Below are 23,907 nucleotides of genomic sequence, written 5' to 3' on the forward strand. Positions count from 1 at the left end.
CAACCAGGCAAACGGAGACTCTCCTCACTCTTCTAGGCCCCGCCCACCACCAAGGCCCCGCCCATCGCAGGGTCCCGCCCCAGCCCGTGGCCCCGCCCTCCAGACCGAGGCCCCGCCCCCGGCAGGCCCCGCCTCCCTCTTCTCCTCCCGCCAGCCCCGGCTTGGGTTTTGCACCCCGCGGCGGTGAGAACCCGGGCGCTGTGGAGCCGGCAGCGCAGGCGGGCGGAGCAGAGCTGCCCGGCCCGTTGGCGGGCGATGCCCCCGTGAACCTCTCTCGCCGCCCCTCCCCGCCCCGCGTCCCTACCCCCTCGGAATCCGCCGCGCGCCTGGGACCGGGCCGCGCCCACCGCCGGGCCCGCGGGGCGGGGTCCCGGGGCAGCACCTGCCCCGCCTTGTGGGGCCGCTTGGGCCCGAGGAGCCCCTCTCCCTGCCTGGACCCCCGTCCCACCTCCGGGTAAGTCAGCAGGCCTTCCTCGCCCGGGAGTGGACGTGGGGAGGGGGCTCCAGTGGTCGGGGCTACGCGAGGGTCCAGGTGATGGGGAAACCACCATAGGTGGGGGGGGGAGGGCTCCAGCCGTGAGGTAAAACGTAGGGAGACGTGTGCCGAGTCTGGGAGGGCGGAGGCCCGTGGGGATGAGCACAGAGGGTGGATGGGTGTGGGGTGGGGGGCTGAGATGTGAGAGGGGAACGTGGGGTGTTTGGGGGAAACCTGAAAAATGGGGTGGGGGCCTCAGAGCCTTGAGTTCTTTGCTGATCTTCAGAGTACCTGGGGCCCTGATCCTAAACAGCATTGCCTTGGATGGCATTTTTTGGAAAGTGTTTAAAATCACTCATAGAAAGGGAGCTGGAAGGCAGCCTGCCTTTCTCCCGGCTGCCTGTGCCCTGGTTGAGAAGCAGTCACTCTTCTCTCCCAATGTGACACCATTATGGTACGGAGGACCCCCACCAGATGAAAGAAAAGGGGGTGATAGTCACCCCAGCCCTAGGGTGGGAAGAGGTGGTTTCTGGGAATCTGGGAAAGGCAGTTGGTCAATAGCACAGTGGGGAGCCTAGGGTGCAGGGAGGTTTGGTAAGACCTTTAGTGGGGAACCTGCATCTTCTCAGGCGGAGGGTATCCTTCCTGGCTGGCCTTCTGGCTGCCCCTTCCCCCATCATCTTCTCTGGGCATCTCAGTACTGAGGGGAGGGTTTCTTCTCAATGTCCTGGGCCTGGAAATCAAGGGAGGACTATAGCGTCTGTGATCCTAGATTGGGGTGGGCATTGCCATGCCCAAAGCCAGAGAACAAGGGGTCTTGGCTGGCACTGCCACCTGCAGCCTGCTCGGATGTGGTCATTCAGAGCTGGGGAACCTAGGCGGCTATCAACATCCCACCCCAGTCCTGGAGGTGGTGTCTGGGTGTGGGAAGGAAGGCTGCTGTCCCTTTGGCCCTGCCCCCTGCCCATGATGATGTCTTAAGTCTGGGGTCCTTGAGTTTGGGGCATGAAGTGGTGGAGGGAGAGTCTTTCTGGGCTGGATCTGGTCACCAAGGGTTTAACTAGCCAGGCCCACAGCTGCTGTCAGCCACCAATTAGTCTGTAATCAGGCAGCTACCATCTGTCCCTGGGAGCATGTGGGCAGTCTAATGGACAGTCTCTGATTGGGAGTGGGTGTGCAGGGGTCTGCTGGAGAGAAGATCCATGAAACTGTGCTTAAAACAAGTACCATGCTTGTTTAGAGCCCACAAGCCCCTCTTCTGCCCTCTGTACCAGGCTGCTTGGCTTAGAGGGCTCCAGCTGGGGTTCCACATCTCCCCAACCCGTTGCAGAATCTGGAGCTCAAAGTTGGGCAAATCTGGCTTCAAATCCAGGCTCTGCCACTTTCTAGCTGTGTGATATTGAGGAAATCACTTTCCCTCTCTGAGCTCCTTCTGTAAAACAGACCCACTGTCTAGGTCTGCTGGGAGAAGTAAATGACATGGTGATTTGAGCTGCTTTGCACAGTGCCTGGCACTCAGGGGAGCTCAGTAGATAACTGCTGAACACACAAGGAAGCCTTGTGCCAAGCACTCACTGGAGGCATGCTTGCAGGAGCCAGGTACTGAGGATCCAGCAAGAACAAGGCAATTGTGGTCCCTTCCCAGGGACTGTGTGTGTGTGTGTGTGTGTGTGTGTGTTTGTGTGTGTGTGTGTGTGTGTGTGTGATCTAGTGGGCTGGGGTCACTGTCACTGTCAACTATTATTGCTCTAAACCTCTTTGCTTGCCTACACTCTGGTCTCTGAACATTAATTGGATTTTACTCTGTGGAGTCCAGGCCTGAAGCTGGGACTCTCTGGGCTTCTCCTTCTCCCTTTCCAGGTGTTATGCTCTACGGGGTCTTTCAGGGGTCTGGGTGATATCTGCAGCTGCAATCACAGCTGGCCCTTTAAGGAGGGAAGAAAACAATTATCTGGCCTGGGCATTGCATCAGCTGGAGCCCGGAGGGTCCCTGGGGAGTGGGGGGAGCAGGCTGGTGGTTGATTTCATTAGTGTCATGTGAGAACTCTCACCCTAGTCTGCCCCACTCCCCAGCTGCAGCCTCCTCCCTCAGGCAGCAGCAGCTCCAGCCCAGAGTCTCCCCAACCCTCGTAGGAACACCATGGAGGATTCTCTCTGTTCACCCCCAACCCATGTCACAGGCCCCAGCAGAGGCGGAGTGTAAGAAAGTGTCTCTTCTACTGGCATTCTGCTGACATGGGTGCAGGATGCGCCTCCTGGACTGGCATTTTGCTGACAGCGGTGTGACTCCTCCACTAGCATTTGGCTGACATGGGGTGATGTTTCTCCCACACCGGCATTTTGGTGCCTATGGGGAGAGGGTGACTTCTGGACTGTCTTCTCGCTGACAGTGTGGGTCTGTCTCCTACACTGATATTTTGCTGATCTGACAGAGGAACTTTGCTGGCTGGGGTGTTTGTGAAGTGAAGGTGCATGTTAGACAGCTACTGTCTGGTTGTGAGTGCATTGGTTGGGAATGGTTAGTCATAAGGGTTTCATGGTCAACGGCAAGAGGAGAGCAGATACTAGGGCATTAGCCAGACCTGGATTCAAATCCTATATCTTCCACTTCCATGCTTTGTTACTACTTGAGGCACGTGACCTCAACTCCTGAGCCTCAGTCTCCTCTGGAAAATAGGAACACTTTTTACCTGTGCCACCCCTAGCCCACTGAATGTGCAGCACCTCTCCCAGGGCTGGCAGATAGAGGGCACAAACTATAGGATAGTTCTCTTTCCTTTGCAAAGCTGGGCTCCTTATGCCTTGAGCTCAAGATGCTCAGGCAAGAAAAAGAGGGTTGGGGAGGAATGGAAAGAAGAGGAGAAAGAATGCAGGGGCCTCTTGTCTCCATTTCAGGAGGATGCAACTGACCCACTGAAAACTTCTGATGTGCCATGTTCTGTGGACCAGGTAGCCTCTGCCCTTGTGAAGCTTATGTTCTAGTGAGGAGACTAGCCAGAGTAGGACATCAGGCAGATGGTGTGTGTTAAAAGGAGGGATTCAGGGAGCCTCGGGAACCGAACACTAGGGATGCTATTCCTCTATCAGGAATCTGGGAAGGCTTCCTGGAGGAAGTGATAGCTGAGGTGTGAAGGATGACAAGGGACTTTATGAGGTAAAGAAGGGATGCGGAAGAGGAAGAAAGTGTGCTCAGGCCCTAGTAATGATGAGAACATGCCTGGTAGGAAGATAGAGAGAGGACTGGGATGGAGAGAGGGGTATATTTCAGCACAACCAGGATGCCAAAGACCTGGGAATTTATCCCAAGGCTGATGGCTTCCCATGAAGGGTTTTAAGCAGAGGTGGCAGGGTCACGATTTCCAGAAAGTGTGGGCTGGGTTCTAGGACCTGCAGTCAGAGCCTTCTCAGATGACCTTTTGACTTCTCTTAATCCCTTCCCTGGGCACAGCCATGGTGCCCAGGGAGCCAGTTGTTTATGTGACTTTTCCCAAGAGGGAAGGGGCCAGTCCCAGTCCTGCCTGCTCCCTCTCTCTAGGCTGAGGTGCATCTCAGACTTGTTGACAAAGTTTGAAGCTCAACCCTTGGGGCCAGGCTCCCCCGAGCTTCCTGGGGAGCCAGAGGACAAGGGGCAGGGCTTTGGCACCAAGCTGACTTGTGTTCACATCCCAGCTATCAGTTCACCAGCCAGGTGACCTCTGGCAAGATACTCCCTGTCTCTGAACCTCTGTGTTCTCGACTCTGAAATGGGCTTGATGTTATCTCTGTAGGGGAGGATAAAGTGGAATTCTAGGTGGAAATCATAAATCCCCATCCCAATGTCAGTTGGTATTTTTATTCTGTTGTGGAGAGGTTGACACCTACTTGGGGATGTACCTAGGGGTGGGGGCAGGACTGGCTTCATGCCTCTGTGGTCACCTAAGGCCCTGTGCTTGTTTTGAACAGTCTACTGTCACCACTTGAAATTCTTGATAATTTTGAACAAGGCACCTGTATTTTCATTTTGCATTGGGTCCTGCAAATTACATAGCCCTGAAAATTGGGTAGAGGCAGGTGTAACAAAAAGCAGGGGTAACACAGACCTGCAAGTAGGTAGGTCCCAAGAGAAGGAGGCAGAAGGCGGAGGGTGTGACTGTGCTGAGGTGGGTGGGCGTTAATCATAGTAACGAGTATTTAGTGCTTACCACTGCTAGGTACCCTGCAAGCATGCCACATGCTCCTCTGCAAACAGGAGGTCGGTCCTACTGTTATCCCATTGTATAGAAGAGGAAATCGAGGACATATTCCTTGGCCAAAGCCATACTGCTGTTGAGGGGCTAGACTGCCAAGTACATGCCTTGACCAGGGAAGTCTTCATGTAGGAGGGGCTGGGCCTAAGGGGGTAACTAGGAATTTGTCCATATGAAAGATGTAGTCGGGAAGCCAGGACTCTCTCAGCTGGGAAGTGCATGTATCAATGGTATGATGCTGGGCCACAAGAAGAGGAGCCAAAGCCAGATGCCTCTTGGGGCTGAGAGAAGGTAATTTTTGGATTTCAGTGCTTCTGATTTTCCAGGCTCAGAGCCTCTGGTCACACCACCCCCGGGCCAGCTGTCATGGTTCCTCAGAGCTGTCCAAGGCCCTCTTCTCATAGTATACTCCCCACACCCCCTCACCCCCAGGTAATTTCATTTACTTTATTGATTTTCATGATCTCTGAAAGAGATCTGGTTCAAGACCTACATGTCTGACTGCTTCCTGGGCTACACTTAGATGGCTCACAGGCAATCAGTCTCAGGTCCAAACCCAGCTCCCTAGTACCGCTTGCCTGAACTGGTTCCGCCTCCAGTGTCCCCAGCTCATCTCTGGCACCACCACCCACCCACTCGCTCAAACTGGAAAGCTGGAAGTTCTCCTGGACACCTCCTCTCCCTCACCCCCACATCCCACACCCAGTCCTCAGGGAGTTTTGTTAGTTCTGGAAATCTCCAGTCTGTCAACCCTCTCCCACCTACCCCCTCCAGACCCCCATCAGCTCTCACCTGGGCCACTGCGACAACCTTCTAATTGGTCTGTCTGCATTCCTGTTCTTGCCCCAACTTCATTTTCATTTTTACACTTTAGCCAGAGTGATCTTCTAAAGATAAACGTATAATCACGTCATTTCCCTACTTAAAACATTTCCAAGACTTATTTCATTGAAATGAAAGCCAGAGTCGTTGACGTACCCTACAAGGAAGGCCCTCTGTTACCTGGTCCTTGCCTGCCTTTTGTATACTGTCTTGTACCATTCTCCCTCTCCCACAGCTGTAGGGACTTCACGCATACTGTTCCTTCATCCTGGAATGCACTCCCACTCATGATGCTGACTTATCCTTCAGATACCTTTCCTGAGGGAAGCCTAAAAACTAGAAACTAAATGCCGCCCCCTCCATGGAACCGTGTACTTCTTCGTGACACTCATCACACTTGAACTGCTTTTTCATCATCTTTCATTCTTGCTAGACTGTGAACTTCATGGGCTTAAGAGTCCTGTTTTTGGCGTGCACACAGTAGGTACACAACAGGGAATTGTTCAATGAATGAAAGAAAGAAATGAACCATTGCTACAGCATCTTAACTAGTCTCCCTGCCTCTAGGTTTGCCTCCTCCAATCCTTTCTCCGTGCAGCCCCAGAGCAATCTTTCTAAAACGCAGAACGGATCCTGTCTGCTACTTAAAATACTTCAATAACTCCCCATTGCTGGCAGGAAAAGGTTTCAGCTTCTTATCATGATATTCAAAGTCCTTTATGATCTGGGCCTGACTGCCTCTCCAGCTTCATCTCCCCTGCTTTCCCACCATACTTTGAACTCCTGGTACTTCCTCTGACATGCCAGGCTGTTTTATACCTCCTTGCATTTGCACTTACTGTTCCCTCTGATTGTAATGCCTCCCTCACCCCCCTAAATTTTTGTCCCCGGAGACTGTCCTTCATTCTCCAAACCATCTCAGTTGCACCTTCGCTGTGAAGCCTCTTCTCTTTGGACAGAGCTAGCGCCACTCTTCCTTGGCCCCGTCAGTACACAGTCAATCTCTCTCACTCATTGTCTCCCACTAAATGGCTTCTCCATCCCAGGCACAGTGCTTATTTTTTCTTCAGCGTTGTTCTTTGCGTCTCCAGCTCTCAGCTTCTCCCCTGTCTTAATTAGATCCTTACTTGTACACAGAAACTAACTCAAGCTAGCTTTACTAATAAAGAAGCATTTAAATTATGAGGACACAAGGGATGGCTGGGAACTGAGGGGTAGGAAAATCATAGCACCAGGAAAAGCAGGCCCTGGAAGGTCAGGAGCAATTGAAGCAGCTGTTCTCTGTGTCCTCTCATGTCTGTGTTTCTCCCAGCTGGCTGTGCTCACCTTTCTGTCTTTGCAGACTGTTTTTTTTTTTCTGCTTTTCCAGGCACTGAGCCACCTACAGCTCCTATATTGTGTCCCTTGGTTCTAGCCACATCCAGAAATAGAACTCAGGGCTTGGCAGATCCAATTCTAGACTCGCAGGAGAGGATCTGATTGGCTCTGAGTGTGTCAGGTGCCTATGCTGAGCAAATCAAATGCAGCCGGTGGGGAGGGGTCACAAAGTCAGACCATGAACATGGCTATTGGTGATCACCTCAGAGAAAGGAGATGTTTGCTAGTTGGCCAAGTACCTCAAAGGCATCTGCTGAAATCCTGAGAGTGCCATGGTGGGTGCAGGGGATTGGACCTGGCCCACAACCTTCCTTCTGAGTAGACCCTGAAGAATTCCAGCTACCTGGAATTGTGTCTTAAAGAGGAGTCTGTTCCTGGGCCTGAGCAGAGAGATAAGGAGATGATACAGTGAATTTTCTCACCTCTCTTTGGAGTGGGGAGAGAGGGAAGAAGAGGACATGAGCAGTCAGGACAGGTCACCCTCTCAAAACCCTCTTCAGCCTCTAAGACTTAACTTGTTTCCTTTCTTCTCTGAAGAACCATACTAGCTTCTCTCCCCAGTCAGTTATTCTTTACATGTATTGATTCTGTGTTTTGTACTTCCCTAATAATAAACATTTTTTGAGCATTTACTCTTTCCAGACTTAATGCTCATGCATTATTTCATTTAATTGTCACACCCCATACCATGAACACTATTATTATCCCCATTTCACAGACAAGGAAACTGAGGCACAGGGAGGTGGCATACACAGGTTAAGGTGTACACACACAGTGTGACTCTAGAATAAAAGATCTTAGCCACTTTTACCTCAGCTGCCTACTTGCCTGTCTGCCTTCTGGGATTGGGAGGGCCTCCCAGGCAGATCTCAGGTTACTATCCTTCCTTTCTCCCCGTAGCCCAACACAGGGCCACCTTAGGGCAAGGGCTCGTCTCTGTGGGACAGATGAACGCAGATGGAGTAGAAAAGGCATCCGGTGGGAGTTGAGAGATCTTTTAGTACTCGTGGATCTGCCTTGTGCTAGCTGTGTGATTCTGGAAAGGTCTCTTAACCTTTCTGAGCCTCAGTTTTCACATTCAGAAATGGGGTTGGTTCCCGAAATGACTCTCAGTGGCTCACAAACCTACCATTACATTACTTTGACTTACATAGTAAGAAAACTGATGAATTCCCTTTAACTCTATCAGATCCAAGATTTCCCCAGGGAAAATGTTTCAGTTAAGCACTGGTATATCCTTTCAGAGCCTTGCTGCTTAAACTTTTTAACAGAGAGATCACAGACTAAGCTCATATCTTGGCTGGCATGGCTAAAATCTCATAATAAAGCTTTGTTTATAGTGTATTGGTTTTACTGTTGTTTTCTATTTATTAAAAATGATATTGGTTTTCTATTTATAGTTATAAAACAAAGTTTCTATTTAAAATGAGTGTATTTAAGTTATAAATGTCAATTTAAAGAAAATGAGTAGTACAGAAGTATGTGGATTTGGCAGAAATTGTTGAGGTGGCATGTGGTGTTATGCAGACATTGCAGAATTGGAAAGTGGTATGTGCTGTCAGAGATGTGGGCTATTGGCCTAGATAATCTTGAAAGTCCCTTCCACCCACCTGGAAAATTTGGGGGTATCTTCTTGTTGTGCCAACCTGATCCCCTCTTCTCACCTTGTACACTGGCTTGGGTCTTTTTTGTAAAATCCTGCCATGATCATCCTGCAGACAGGGGAATTTGTGTCACCTGCCACCGCAGCCTGCTTGAGAGGGGAGCTCTTGGAGTTGGGGTGTCTGGGTGAGTGCAGGATGCCCCCTCATATCTGAAGCCAGGACTCAGGAGCTCGGGGATGGCATGCAGGAACTGCAGACTTCACAGTTCTGGTCCCACGCACAGTACAAACTTCAGGGTCTCAGGTCCCAGGTCCTAATGGCCTTGAATCTCAGGGAGCCCTGGGGTTGTGGGAGCCACAGGTGAGGGTGAAGCAGTCCCTGGAATCTCAAGCCATAGTGCTTGGGCCCAGGGACTGTTAAGCCAAGAGACTTTGGAGTCTCAAGGGTCCTCTTTCCTCTGCTCTCTGCTTCTTACCCACCTCTCTGTGCCTTTCTGGCTGCCTGCCCTGGGAACTGGGAAGCAGACTATAGGAGGCCTCAGAGGACATACATGGATTGATTGACAGGTCCCACAGCCAGGGCCAAAGATGAGTAGGCAGATGGGGGCGGTGGGGGTGGGTGGGGTCCTGCGTGCCTCCTCCCCAGTCTCAGGTCTACAGTGGGCACTGTGAAGGGGCACTGGGCAGAGGGTGGGAAGTGTGCTTGTGTGAGATGTCTGAGGATCTCTATAAAGGGATTGTGTGTGTGTGTGTGTGTGTGTGTGTGTGTGAGAGAGAGAGAGGGAGAGTCTTCCTGCAGCATTTAAGTTTGTTTGCACATTGTGTATGATGTGCATGTGTGTCTGTGGTGAATGTAGCTCATTCTGAGGAGATCTCTGAAGGTCTCTGTGAGTTTTGTGCAGCTTGTGAGATGGAGGGTCTCATGTGTCTGCATGTGGTGTGCATGTGGGTCTGTGGTGGATACATCTCCATGTAATGTGTATCTGTGACGCATATGGTGTGTGTGTGTGTGTGTGTGTGCGCATATGCGTGTGTGCGCTCGCGCATGCACCGTATGTCTGAGTGCCCTGTTTAGCCGGCTTACTTGCAGGGTGTGGTGTGTGCGTTTTGTGTATGCCATCTTTGTATGGTGTGTATCTGGCTAAGTGGTGTATTTGAGGGGCTGTGTGAAGGCGTGTGGCGTGCAGTCGGGTCTGTGGCCCCAAAAGGGTCTGAGGATGTGGTGTATGTTCCCGGAATGCCGTGTGCATCTTGGGGCGGGGGTGTGCTGGGTTCCGAGGAAGGTCTCCAGGGTAGGCAGCGGGCGCGGGTGGCGCCTTCCGGCTCCGCGCGCGGCTAGTAACCCGAGCCCTTTCCCCCTATGAAATATTGATCCCGCGGAGCTGGCGGCGGCCCTAGCTCACACCCCACCTCGGCGCCCGGCGAGGGGAGGGCGATGGGCGGGGAACGAGCCGCCGCCGCTGTCCGTGGTGCTGCTGCGACTCTCCCGGTTGGGGGCGTCGTTGCTCAGGCTAGGGCGGGGCTGGGAGGGGAGAGTTTTCTCATCCACAAGCATCCTCAGCAGGGGTCCTGCCTCTTAGGATGAGCTTGCCTGCTTCTGCCACCTGTCTGTCAGTCTCCCCACCCCATCTAGGAAGGCGGAATAGAGGGACCAAATGGGCCTCTTTTTGGGATCCAGGGTCCCCCGGAACTAGGGCGACAATACTGCTGGATTTGCCTGGCTGGGACAGTCCTAATTTATACCTGCAGTCCTGGTATGATCGTTAATAGTGTCCCCTTTCACTCTCAAAAGGGTCCTGATTGGATAATAAATTATATATCCCCAGCAATGAGGCTTTGACCTAGAGATCTCTTCCCCTCACCGTCTCTGCTCTGCCCTGGGGATTCTGTAGCCACGTGGGTGTTCAAGTGCGTGTGCACACACGTGGGAGGGGCTTGCCTTCCTGTGTTAGTGCTGAGCTGAAGTAAGTGCTTGAGACCCTGCCTTAGGCCAGACCCTCCCCAGGGGAGCCGGTCCCCTTCACGAATCCAAATTCTGCTTTCTATTTGATTCTATTCTATTTCTATTCTGCTCTTTTTTCCTCGATGAGAATCAGGGCTCTCCTCCCCTCCAACCGTATGTCTCAGAGTCCTGGGCTGGGCAGGCCTCTCCCTGGTCCAGGTCAGGGTGTTGCAGGACCTCCAGGTTGGGCCACATGTATGTCCCAGCTCTTCTCTGAGCCCTCCTACTCTCAGTCACCCATTCTCCTTCAATGGACCCCATCTCACACCACCCCCTAACTGTAGATATTTCCTCCTGCCCTTTTCTCACTCTGCACTCTGTTCTGGACATTCTCCTTCCTTTCCACACCCCACTTTCCACCTTTCTGAGGAACACTCAAATTCTGCTCCCCTGAACAACACCCGTGAATCTGCTTACTCACCTGACACCTCCACCTGGGAGCTGCAGTATTACCTCAGACTCACCGTGTCTAAAATGGGGACTCATTTCCCCCTTCACCCAGCTTTTTCCTCTGGCACTTCAAGCTCTGCTGATAGCACCTCTCAGCCCCCAGCCTTCCTGTAAGTCACCTTGGAATCCATTTTTTCCCTCTCTTCTACTTTGCCCCATTATTACCTCTAGACATCACCCCACCCCCATTTCTGCTCACTTCTTTCCTCTTCACATCTGCACTATTTGCAGCAGTGCAACCCTTCTTACCTGCACGGGTAGAGCGGCCTCCTAACTGCCCTTCCTACTACCAGGCTTTCCTCTGATTCTGCACTCAGGGTCAGATTGGTTTCTGTAAAACGTCATCTTTAAGTCATGTCAGATTTTACTACCTACAAGATTAAAAACCAAGCCTTTTAGCCCAGCATTCAAAGTCCCTATAGGCTGTTCCCAGACCCCCTTTCCAGCCTCTCTTCCACAACTGTACCCACCTCCTGCTCCATCTGCACTGCTTTACTCCCCAGCCTCTGAGCATAATGGTTTTCTCTCCAGGCCTTTCCAAGTAGTTCCCATCTCTTTCCTGCCACCCCTGCCTCATCAAATCCCACCCATGTTTTGAGGAACTTTTCAACACACTTCCCCTTGATGCCTTCTCTACTCTCCCTCATCCTGAAGTGTCCATTCCTTCTGTAGAACAGCCAGCACATTTCATCTTTTACTCCCTGCATCTTGGATGGTCTGTGGATCAGCAGTGATGAACATCACCTGGGAGCTTGTTAGAAATGCAGAACTCTGAGACTCATACATGATAAGAGTATGCATTTCAAGTGTCTGTAAGTGATCTGTGGATACATTTAAGTTTGAGAAGCACTTATTGTGTGTCCACTGAGGGTTGGAGCATGCCTCCATCTGGGGTTGGCTGTCAGCCTGGGCTGGTGGTATTCTCCTGTGCCAATTCCAGCAGCCCATGTTGGGTGACAGGTGCCAGATCTGGCTGGATCCCATGGACTATGGAGGGTGTGGATGGAGGCAAAAAGGATGCATCCCTTGTCTAGACCCTTTCCACCTGCAGGCTATGCCCCACCAGACCTCAGAGCTCACACTTGGTAAATCTGACTCTGGAAAGCACTCTGATGACACGAGAAGAAATCAATGAATTAATAAAAAAGCAGTTCTCAAGCATATTACAGAACTTTTCCCTCTTCACAAAACACACATTGGTAGAAATGTCTGTTGGTTTAATGTAGGCTTTAAAAAAGAAAAAAAATTTTAGTTTTTCTTTATTATAACATTAATACAGTTTCCAAAGGAATGACTTTAGAAAACACAATATGCTGCATGAAGAAAATAAAATGACTCATAACTCTACTATCCAACTAGAAATACTATTAATGTTTATTTTAGAATGTTATCCATTCACTCAGCAAGTATTTACAGATCCCCACTATGTGCCAGACTTGTGCCAGATTCTAGGAATTTGGGGTGACAAAGATGACATCATTCCTGCTTTTAAGCAGCTGACAACCAGGGGGGTGGGGTGCAGGAGACTGGCATAGAACAAGTTAAGGACAGCAGGGATAGTACAGACCTCTAGGCAGCATGTTAGGGGGACTAACTCCATCTAAGAAGACTCTCCTAGGAACTGATATTCCGGTTGGGACTGAGTGATGAGTAGGAATTAGCCAGGCAGAGGAGATGTGGCAGACAAGTACAGGGTCCTTGGAGCTTGGGGATGGAGGTGGCTGGAGAAGAGCATTCCAAGCAGACAGGAGAGCAAGTGGCAATTTTGAGGAATGAAAACAAAGGAAGTTTGGATGGAATAGAGAGTAAAGATAAGAGGCATGGGGTAAGCTGGGAGACAGGAGAGGTAGGCAGTTGGCCAGGTCACATGGGAGGTGTCAAGCAGAAGTGAATTGTTCTGCTTTGTTGGCTACATCCTCACAACTGAGCTTTCTGAGGGCTGTGTTGTTCCTGTGTCCCCAGTTTTGAGGGAGGACACATGGCCATGTCATTAGGAGCCCCCAGGCTGAAAGAAGACACATGGCAGTCCTGTCTGAGGAAGGCAGCATGGCCATGCCCTAGCAGCCCCTAGAACTGGAGGGGAGCAGGTAAGCCCTGACTCATTCAGCTCTGGGTCTGCCGCAGCCTGGGGTGTCGTCAGTCATTGGAGTCTGGGGGAAACAGGTTTAGGCCTGGCTATCCAAACCCCTGCATTGCCATGAGGACCATGGCTGAGAGGTACCCAGGATCAGGTCCATGAACCATGTAGGCCCCTGAGGCCAGAGGCCCTGTCTTGGGAGAGGCCCCGGGGCTGGGATCCACAGGGGCTGTGTCCTCAACCTGCTCCCTCAAGGGATGTCTTCATCCTTAAGGATGACTTGCCATCCTGCATGTCCCTAGAGGACTGTCCTTTACTGGCTGTATTGGGAGAAGGCCCACCCTGCCCGAAGCTGCCCGTTCCCCCTCAGCTGGGCTGGGTGGGCCAAGCAGGGTGGAGAAGTGGGTCAGCTTGGTAACCATGGAGACAGCAGCTGCTCCCTGCCAGCCTTCTCATCTCGCCACAGACCTCACCGTTGAGCTCCTTTGTCCAGTCTGCCAGGGATGGGGACCAAGAGGGCAAGATTAGGAGCTGAAGTGTGTATGAGTGTGTTCAAGCTCACACAAGCATCTGCTCAGAGCTGGTGCGCATGCCTCAGCCAGGGGAACTCACCACTCCGGGTAAGACCCTTCCCACTCTCCTGCCCGCTGAAGGGATGGCTCTTCCTGCCTCTCTGGGCAGGACAGGTGCCCGGGGAAGGGTGTGTGCATGGGTGTGTGCAGGTGCGTACACACACATGAGCGTGTGGATGCTCCTGTGTGCCTTTGTGAGAATGCATATCTTGGTGTGTGTGTGCATTTCTGTGTACTCAAGTGATTGTGTCTTTAAGTGTGTCTTGTCTGTGCAGGTCTGTGTTGTGTGTGATCACACATTTGACAATCTATGCCCTGTCATTCTGTGTGTATGTGTGTGCGCGCACATGCTCACGCACGTGTGCACATGCGTAAGCCTGATTTGGGGAGATGAAGGTCTGTACAATCATGAGAGGAGCTACACGGGCTCAGTATGTTCCCTCGGCCCAGCACTCCTCCCCCATCACACTCCAACCTGTCACCCACTTGTCTCTTCCTGACTAGAGAAAGGCTACAGCCAAGGGAAGCTCTCTTATGTGAGTGAAGAGGCGGGCTCTGGCCTCTGGCATGGGCACAGATGGGCACAGATGATGTGGGGCATAGTCCTGGTGCTGGGTTAGGGTTGGGTTGGGGTCTTGAAAGCCAGTCCAAGCATCCAGCGAGAGGCCAGGAGCTGAGAAGCTGGAAACAAAGAGCACAGCCTCACATGCTAGCTCCCACCTCAACAGAGAAGGAGCAGGAACCCTGATCCCACACTCATTCTGAGGTCTGGATGGGAGGTAATCCCATCAGTCTCTGGGCCTTCCCTTGAAGTGGCTGCACTTGGTGTGAGATTCAGACCAACAAGAACTAACACCTATATAGTTCTTTACCATTTACAATGCCAGTATTAATAAGAATTAATAATCCTTATTATTACTAATCCTTATTTTTAATAATGTCATTGAATAAATCTAAGGCAGATGTTGTTAGCCCCATTTATAGAAATGAGGAGTAGTAGTCTCATGGGGTTTCTTAAGGGAGTTATGCTGTGTCATATGACATACAAGTGGCAGATCTAGGTTTTGAACCCAAGTCTGTCTGCCTTCAAAGCTCACATTTTTAATAACTATGAGTTTCTGCTCTTCAGTATTTCATCTGATCCTCAGTCCATCCTGGCAACTCAGGCAGGGTCCAGGTGGTGATTAGAACCATTGTATAGAAGAGGAGTTGGAAGGTCAGAGAAGCCGAATGACTTGCTCAGGGTCACATGGCTGGGTCAGAGCCAGGAGTGCCCCCTGCCTACCTCCATCCCCACTCCTGACTGCTGGGCATGTCACAGAGTGTCTGGGGGAGGGACAGAGACCCCATTAGTCAGCAGGAGGAGGAAGGAGGAAGGAAGAACAGAGTTCCTCACCTTTTAACCCTGGATGAGTTCCTCACATATTAAACATCTTCAAGCTGTGGATGAGGCTTCAGCACTGCAGTTTGAGATTGAAGCACCTGAAGGCAGATTAAGGGACTCCTGACTTCAATTTCGCAAAGGGGGAAGCAGAGAATCAGAGCACTTTAATAATTTGCCCAGGATCACACAGCTAGCTCCAAATTCTTATCTTTTTACTCCAAAAGCTACTAGAAGCCCTTGAGGGCAGATGTCTTGCCTAGTTTTTCTAAGCTCCCCTTTTCCTTTCCAGACCCTTTTCTCATGTCACCTCCTCCTGGGAGCCTGCCCTGATAGCCTTCACTTCATTTCTTGAAAACTGGTATCTAGGCAGAAGTTAATTGAAGCCTCATGCAAATGCCCTAGGAGTGTGCTGGTGGGAGGGGCACCCCCACTGATGCAGAGCACCACACTGGGATTCATCAATTTGGTGAGTTGGGGTTTTCTTAGAGGTGGGGGGGGGACGGTGAGGGGCAAGGAGGGAGCAACTGGCAGACGATGGGAAACCTGGGAGTGAGGAGGCTTGGCTTGGAGCTCTTGTTTTGCTACTAACTTTCTATATGGCACCAGGCAATTCCCTTCGCCTCTCTGGGCCTTGATTTCCTACCGTACAAAATGAGAGGCTCAGACAGGAATAGGGATGACAAATTGTTTTTATTCATGAAGTGTTGTTTTGGGTCCATTTCGCTAGGGAACAGTGTTGATAGGGCTTCTGAGGTTAAGTCTGGCCTCCATGGGAAAGACTGATGGATTCGTGATGCTGCTGGGGTGGAGGATGGGAAGGGGTGGCAAGAGCCTCAGTGATTTGCTACCCCTTCCAAAGTCCATCATGCTGTTACAGATTCCTTGGCCTTTTGTGTTGAAGGGGTGAGTGGCTAGGTTCATCATAGGCTTTTGAGTGGCTTCACTGACCTCAAAAAAGACTCGAAGGGACTGAAGGTCCCAGGATGGCCTGGCAGAGCCTGAGACCAGCTATTGTTGGGACTCGGGAGAGAATTTAGGATACCAAAACTCCAGGGTAGGGACCAAATATGAGGGCTGGAAAGAAAATACTAAGCTTCTACCTGAAGAGCTTTGAAAGTATCTGCTCACATAGAGCTTTAACAGGATTGGGGTGTGAGGGGGCGTAGCCCTCCTCCCTGAAGTATAAATCATAGCAAAGTTCTGCTGCTGATGTAGTAGTAATTGAGAGTCAGCAGGGAGGACTTCAGAGTGAGGTCTCCATGGCCCAGGAAGGTATGGGAGAGTTTCCTTCCTTGGGGTGACATGGACTAGGCTGGGAAAAGTAGAAAGGTTGTGATCCATTCAGCAATCCTTTCACACCACTAGTATGTGAGATGTTGTGTTCTGTGTCCTGCCCCCATGGCCTCCTGCTGATCTTTCCGTCCGTGGGGTCTGATGGCTCAGGGGTGGCTGTGTAGCAGGACTTCCCCCGTCACAGGGGTTGGGTGACTCTAGCTGTCTGTCTTGTCCTTCCTGACCTAGACTTGCTGCCAGGGAGTGAACTAGAGCCCCAATTCCAAGCTCCCAACCACAGTAGGGTTCACGGGCTCCAGCTCTCCCACTTGGAAGGAACTTTAGAGATCACCTAACCCAGCCTCTTCATTTTACACACAAATGAGGAAACCAAGGCCCAGAGTACATTTCACAGAAACTCTGTCTGCATTCTAATCCCATCTCCTGACTCTTGGCCCTCGCAGATTGCCCGAAGCAGGACTTTGGGACCAGGGAGTCAGACCCACAGACTTAAGTCCAGTGCTTTAAGCCTGGGTTCTCTCACCTCCCCTCATCCTGTGGGAAGCAGCCTGCCAGACTGGGCCCTTCCAGGCCATTTGCCAGTTCTCCAGGCCCCAAGGGTGATGCCTGGGTGGTTGAAAATGAGAAAGCAGCTCTGGATATGCAGAATCCTGAATGTCAAGCCATCTGCTCGTCAGTGCCATTCATTATTCATGAAGAAACATGAGCCCCTGGGTTGGAAGGGTTAGGAATTTTGTCCCTTCCCCCCTTCCCTTCTCACCCTGGGGCAAAGAGAGGGGGCAGGGGGCCAAGGGAGGGTGGCTCTCAATCTTCGCTGAAGGGGCATCAGGGAACTACCTGCTTCTCCAGCTACAGTTTGGGTGGGGTTCCTGCTGTCCCTCAGATGCTCTCCCCAGCACTGGCAGCCCGGGCCACAAGCGTTCCTTTCTCATAACAGATACCTTTCCTTGCAGTCTTCCCGAAGAGCCCAGGGTCCTGGGGCAGAGCCCTGAGCTGGGGCGATGAGCGCTCAGCTTTGGATGAGCCCTAGTTTGAAGGGACAAGGGCTGCTGAGTGGGGCTGACTCTTTGTGAAACAGGAGACCTAGGGTCAATTCCAGACCTTGCCAGTCCCTAGCTCAGTAGGATTGGCAAGGCCATGATGGCTCCGAGACCCAGTTTTCTCATCTGTGATATGGAAGTAACTACACACCTCACCGAAATACGATAAAATGTAAATTAGATGTACACGGTGGCAGATGCACAGTATCAGATAAGCCCTCTCCCCCCTTCCACTGTAAAACATGCAGATACCCCAAAACATACGAACTGGCACTAGAATTGGAAACTTAAAGAGAAGAGATCATCATAGGCTGAAGTCCAGGGGGACTTTCCATTCGCTGCAGTGTTGATGGGGGATGGATGGAGAAATACAATCCGGGACTCTGCACAAGTGAAAGGATAAGCAAGAACCACCCAGGTAACCAAAAAGAAGGCAAAACAAGGCTTTTGCGCATCCCCACTGGCGAGTCCCGATTCGCCAGGTTGGCAGAAACCACCCCGACCAGGGTTCAGGCAGCCATCCTCGGCTGTCTGGGGACTGGCTTCCTCATCCGCTGAGTGGTGGCATCCTTCTCTCACTCCCACCACTCCTCCCCATTCTGCGGCCTTTTGAAGAGACTGACTCCCTCGGGGATCAAGGCATGTGCGCTGAACCCTGAGATGAGCAGCTGTTTCAGGAAATGCACCGTGGGCCAGGGCTAAGCCAGGAAGGTGCTGGGTGCAGAACCTGCCAGAGCAACTGCCTTTCCTATATTCAGCCAGAGCAAAGGACACCGACCACAGCATCAGACTCTGCAGCAAACAGACAGCTTGACACCACCTGTGTACAAAGCAAAGCCCCGGACGCCTGCTGCCCCAGGTCCCCCAGAGTGGTTCTCAGAGTCCTCTGTTCCCTTCCCCAGCACTTATCGTAACCGTCATTAAATATTTAATTGCATGATGAGTTATTTACTGTTTGTCTCTCCTCCTGGACTGGAGGCTTTGGGAGAGCAGGACCAAGTCAGCCTGGCTCACTGCTGGTATCCTTGGCACTCAGCATAGGCCTTGGCATTTTAAGGGCTCAAATATTTGTTGAATGCAGCTGATGGGAAGAGTAAATGTGTACACTTTGGAAAGAAACTTGGTAATATATTCCAAGAGTCCACAAAACGTTATGCCCTTGATATCAAGTAGGATGCCTTTGGCTGTAACAGAAAGCCCTGTTTCAGACTGGCCTGAGCAATGGAAAATATACTATGTCACATAAGGAGAAGATCAGAGAAAGTCAGGCTACAGGCATGGCCTAAGGACCTTTCTGTCTCTGCTGTGCTGATCTCAGAAGCACTGGCTCATCCTAGGGCTGCACCCTCTCCAGGGGGAGGATCTATGGCAGGGAGGACACCCACCTCTCCTGTAAGCATGGAGTCCAAATCTTCCCCTTAAGTCTTTTTGGGCCAACTTAGTCATATACCCACCCTTGGACCAGTAAGAGTTGCTGCCATTTTCTCATTGGCCTAAACTAATCAGGATCCACCTCCAGAACGAGGGATGGGGTGATACCTGGACGAAATCAGCACTCTGTCAGGAAGCAGGAAGGGGGGATGGATGTTGGGGAGGCTACCAGCAGAGCCCACCCTCTCAGGAACTCTGTTTTTGGGAATTCACACTAAGAAAATAAGCTGACAAAATTAGTATAGAAAGACGTTTATTGCAATGTTATTTAAAATAGAGAAAAGAGAGGGAGAAGGCAGAAAGTGAGACCTAAACTACTGGGTAACTGTTAAGAGGTTTAAGTAAATTATGCTATCTCCATACAATGGATTATTGGGGTGGCATTAAAATGTTTAAACAAAGTGTTAATGACATTGGGAAATGCTTATGTTATATTAAATGAAAAAAATCAGGATGTAAAATTGCATTTTCAGTGTGAGTTCAGTCACTTTTAAAAATGCATAGAAGAGAAACTGGAAGGAAATAGGTTGAAATGCTTCTAATGACTGCCTCTCAAAAGTACAATTAAGGGTGATTTTTGCCTGCTTCTTTATACTTTTCTGTGCCATCACCTTCAAGCAAGACGACCACTTCCAGAGTCCATACAGGCTGGAACCAGTCTTGTTCTCCCTGCTTTTATGATTTGCTATGAAAGTGACAATCACTGATGCTTGATGAATATCTACCCTATGCCTGACACTGTCCTAGACACTTTATATGCACTATCAAATTGAATTCTTACAACAGTCCTATGAGGTAAGTGCTTTTATTTCTCGCTTTACTGAGAGGCTCCCTGGCACACAAAGATGTTGGGTTACGAACTCACACAGCTAGTATGTCGATGTCATTGGAATTCAAGCCAGTCAATCTGCCTCCATGGCTTCAGTCTTCACCTCCAAACTGGGTCACATGCTAGATTCCTCCCAGCCATGAGCTAAGAAGAGGAAGAATGTCCCCATTTCTTGAGCCTTACATACATGTGGTGCACTTACTCCCCACAGCCTCAGAGAGGCTGAGTGATTTGCGCAAGATCACACAGCTAGGAAGTGGTGAGGCAGTGGTGGAGTGCAACGGGGCCTGATGCGGGACCCTTTTGTCTCCACCCCCCTCCGCCCTCTCCCCCCTCCACAGAGCTGCCTAAGGCCCTGCCGCCCCCAGGACCATCATGTTTAACGGGGAATCAGGTTCGGCCTCGGCCGCAGCCTCCAGAAACGTGGTGCGGAGCTCCAGCATCAGCGGAGAAATCTGCGGCGCCCAGCAGGCTGCGGGCGGGGCTGGCGTCACCACCGCCAAGAAGCGGCGCAGCAGCCTTGGTGCCAAAATGGTGGCCATCGTGGGCCTGACCCAGTGGAGCAAGAGCACGCTGCAGCTACCGCAGCCTGGTGAGGGCCAGTGGGATACCGATGGGCGGGATGGGGGTGGGGGGACACCTTGTGCCGACAGAGCACCCGGCGACCGGCCTGACCTGTGCACACCCTGTGCCCACCTGCCCATACCCAGAAATGCTTAGATAACACTTAGCACCCACCTTGTGCTGCTCTAAGTCCTATACCTGTACTGACCCTTTTAATCCTCAAATAACTCTATGAGGCAGGCACTGAAGATGGAGAACTTTGAAGCACAGAGAAGGGAAGTAAGATGCCCCTTACCACAGCTAGTAAGTGGTAGAATCTGGATTTAAACCCTGGCAGTCGGGCTCCTGTACAGACGCACACATCAATCAGTAATTATTTATTGAACAACCACTGTGTTCCTAGAACTGTGCTAAGTCACACCACAGTCCCAGACACACACATCTGCAAGACTCAGCCTCACCTGTCATCTCCGTGTTACCTGAGTCCAAACAGCCTCACAATTATAGTTACAGTCACACGTATGTTACAGAGTCACGAGAGAGCCCTCCCCACCCATAGATACCTGCCTTGCACAGTCACATAAATATAGTGCCACCCACACTGTCTGGGAAACACAGCCGTTCACACTGCACGTGGTCATAAATGAAACCACTCACGCAAATCACACACATACAGTCCTCTGGGCACAGATGCACGGACCCGGATCAGAGTTGCACATGTGCAATTAAACATGCCCGTGGTCACAGAAAGACATCACTCATTCATACACACATACCTCCCAAAAGCCATACCCACATACCTCTTAACAGCTACTTCCTGATAAATACATTCAACTTTCCCAGACACCTAGCTCTGAAAATCCCAGTTATGCTCAGACCTGTGGGTGACCCCCCTGGTCATATGCAGTCACATATGGACCCCACATTACAGGAGAACCTGCCTTCCCTGCCAGGACCCTGCTTCCTTCACTTTGCGACACCAGCCCAGACACCAGCTGGGTTTGTTTTAAAATCTCTTCCTGCTTATTTTGCTCAGAGTAGCAACTTCCCCAAGAAACCTTCAAATAGGCAGCTGGATGGGGGTGGAGAGGGGGCGGGGGTGCCGAGGATCCAGGGAGAATGCTCATCAAGACTCCCAGTTGGGGCTGGAGGTGGGGGACTTTCCAGGCCTTAAAATAGATTTTTACAAAGCCCTCTATAGGAGCACGTGAGATGGTCTTTTCCAGAAATCAAGCTGTGATGTGGTTTCTGGCTCGGGGATTATTAGGTGGGGAAGGGGCTTAAGGTTATCACTGGCCCCCAGGGAGGTATGGCCTCTGAACCTGCAGTGTAGGCCTGGCACTAGAGAGTCAGGGAAATGAAGAAATTGGGATTTGGGACCCAGGAGTAGGGTCAGGGTAGGGAGGGCTGGGATAGGACCAAGGGCTGGGAATAAGAATAAAGGATGAGAACTAGATATCATGGAATTCTTGGACCCCAGGAGTCGGCCTCCAGGAGACCAAGCCCAGGAATTGAAGTTATTCAGTTTCAAGCCCAAAGGGATTTGGAGGGACAGTTTTCCAAAGCTAAGGTAGGGGTTTGAGACACAGGGAGATGTTCCACTGATCTGCCTGAGACTGTCTGGCTACCCAGTTTCCTCAGTCAGCAGGCAGGGATTAGAGCTGACACCCGGGAGACCTCCTAGCCTTGAGGAGAGATGAACCATCATTAGGCTTCTGGATCATTTGCTCTGGTATTTGAGGACACAGCTGAGGTCCTGGGGCCTGGAGCCAGGGGGGAGTGCCCAGATGCCTTTGTAACTGAAGGTCTCTATGAATCATCTAATAGCCATTTCCCTGCCCTTGAGATCATCTCATCCAATGTACTCAATTTACTGGTGAGGCATCCAGAGCTCAGATAGAAGGAATTTTTCCTGGAGAACGGCCTGCAGTTGGCCTTCAGAGCCACACCTAGCTAGATGACTTCAGTCCACTTCCTTGTTTGTAGAATGAGGACAATTTTGCATGCCTTGCAGAGCTGTCCAGGTGATTAGATGAGATAGCACGTGCAAAGGCACCCAGCCTCTTGCTGGTACATAGTAGGTACTCAGCCAAGGGACAATGCTATTATTGTTACCCATGGTAATACAATAGGTCAAGGGAGAAGTGAGTTTTCCACCTCCACAAACTGCTTCTTCCCTGCAGCACGTTCCTTTCCCAACTGTAATTCTTTCTCCCCATTTTTTTTCTCCCAGACTTTGAGGTTGCTGTTGTCCCAGCTTTGTGTACCTAGAATTGGGCTTGGTCTAGGGCTGTCCCTATCCATCGGGTCTTCCCTGGCAGTTGGAGCCCCATCCTAGTTGGGAGAGTCTGGCTCCAGAAAATTCCATTCTGGGAAAAGATCCTAGAAGGGTGTCTCTCTACTAGGCTTTGGGTACCTTGGGTGCCTGCCCTTCCCTGGTGCCTCCTTTCTCCCAGGTTAGCCATATCCTACAGTTGACTAGAGCCCCACCCATCTCCCTCTCTGTTTCACAGCCTCTGTCCTAGTTCACGCCCCATAATCTCTGGCCTGGACTATTGTATCAGCCTCTTCTTTGTTTCCCCTGCTTTCTGCCTCCCATCTTCCTGTGTATTCCTCATGGTACCCTAGTGTAGGCTTCACAAACCTTATACCAAAACTTTAGAGAATTAGTGCTGCCTCTATAAATCCCCATGGGACCTTGGAGAAGTCACTTTCCCACTGGCCTCAGTTTCCTCTTCTGTAAAATGAGGCTAAAAATACTCTCCTCAAGCTTTCTCCTAGGTCTAACAGTGTTTAAGTTGTGGGGATCAGTGAGAGTGGCTTCTGAGCTTTGGAGCCCCAAGAAATGGGTGCATTCTGTCCTAACACAGGCTGAGTCCACGTGGGCCAGCCTGGGCTGTCCCAGCCCCTGATCGAGTGGAGCTTCTCTTTTCAGTACCAGGGAGAGTAACTCTGACCTCCTGGGTTGAGGGCTGTGGGTTCTGGGTCAAGGTCTGGGGAGGGCTCAAGATCGGTCCAGGAAATGCCATTGAGAGTGCTACAGGAGGCTCGGACTGCCCCTCCCTTGCTGTGATATGGCAAGACAGATAGGATGGTTCCTGGAGTCCGTCATCTCCGGGGATCATAAAATTATTGCAAGCAACTTGGCCCAGTTCTCTAGAGAGAAAGGCTGTATACATTTACTCCTCAGATCGACAGGGGCTCAGAGGCTAGACAGGTAAATAGCCAGTGGAGGAATTTTCTCTGAGGTTGCAAGAGCCTTCTCCCTACTCAGAGCATATAGAACTTAATCTGCCAAATCACAACTCAAATAAATGGGAGAGGGGAGAGCTGGTGGAGTGCTGTGAGAAGTAGCATACCCGTGGAGAGTCTGCAGACCTGGGATCTAGCTCATTTATGAAATAGGGAAACGGCGATACCTCATCAAAATACTCTCCCCAAGCTTCCTCCTAGATCTAACAATCTTTAAGTTGTGGGGAGCAGTGAAGAGAGTGGGTTCAGAGCTTTGGAGTCCCAAGAAATGGGTGCATTCTTGGGTATCACTAACATTTCAGGATTCCATGACTCCCCTACCCAAGAGTTCACACTGGGCTGGGCAAGTCTGATCAAAGAAAGTAAATTTGCTCCTAGGTGGGTGAAAGCTTTCCTGAGCTCTAGAAAAGGGAGGATGGGGGTGGGGAGGAGAAGGCAGTGGTGAGGTCATAAAGCTCTGGTTTCAGCTCAGGGTGTGTTGGAGGTGGGTGGAGCTGTGAGGGGGAGGAA

At 51.1% G+C, this 23,907-nt stretch overlaps 1 protein-coding gene across 6 annotated transcripts in view; it reads left to right on the forward strand.

Annotated features, from left to right (window-relative positions):
- The first annotated feature begins 353 nt into the window (after window positions 1-353).
- RIMS3 (regulating synaptic membrane exocytosis 3) overlaps window positions 354-23,907 on the forward strand; it is a 37,199-nt gene continuing 13,645 nt past the window's right edge. For 4 of the 6 annotated variants that reach the window (XM_077150109.1, XM_077150112.1, XM_077150113.1 and 1 more), the window contains exons 1-4: window positions 354-454; window positions 15,278-15,454; window positions 19,371-19,547; window positions 19,923-20,173. In XM_077150109.1, the coding sequence (XP_077006224.1) occupies window positions 19,957-20,173 (217 nt within the window). In that variant the 5' untranslated portion in view covers window positions 354-454; window positions 15,278-15,454; window positions 19,371-19,547; window positions 19,923-19,956. Of the gene's footprint in view, window positions 455-13,546; window positions 13,653-15,277; window positions 15,455-19,370; window positions 19,548-19,922; window positions 20,174-23,907 lie in introns of those variants that run through there. The other 2 variants (XM_077150111.1, XM_077150110.1) reach the window with 2 other exon arrangements.

The sequence above is a fragment of the Tamandua tetradactyla genome, chromosome 2 (genome assembly GCF_023851605.1).
Source record: "Tamandua tetradactyla isolate mTamTet1 chromosome 2, mTamTet1.pri, whole genome shotgun sequence".
Taxonomy (NCBI): domain Eukaryota; kingdom Metazoa; phylum Chordata; class Mammalia; order Pilosa; family Myrmecophagidae; genus Tamandua; species Tamandua tetradactyla.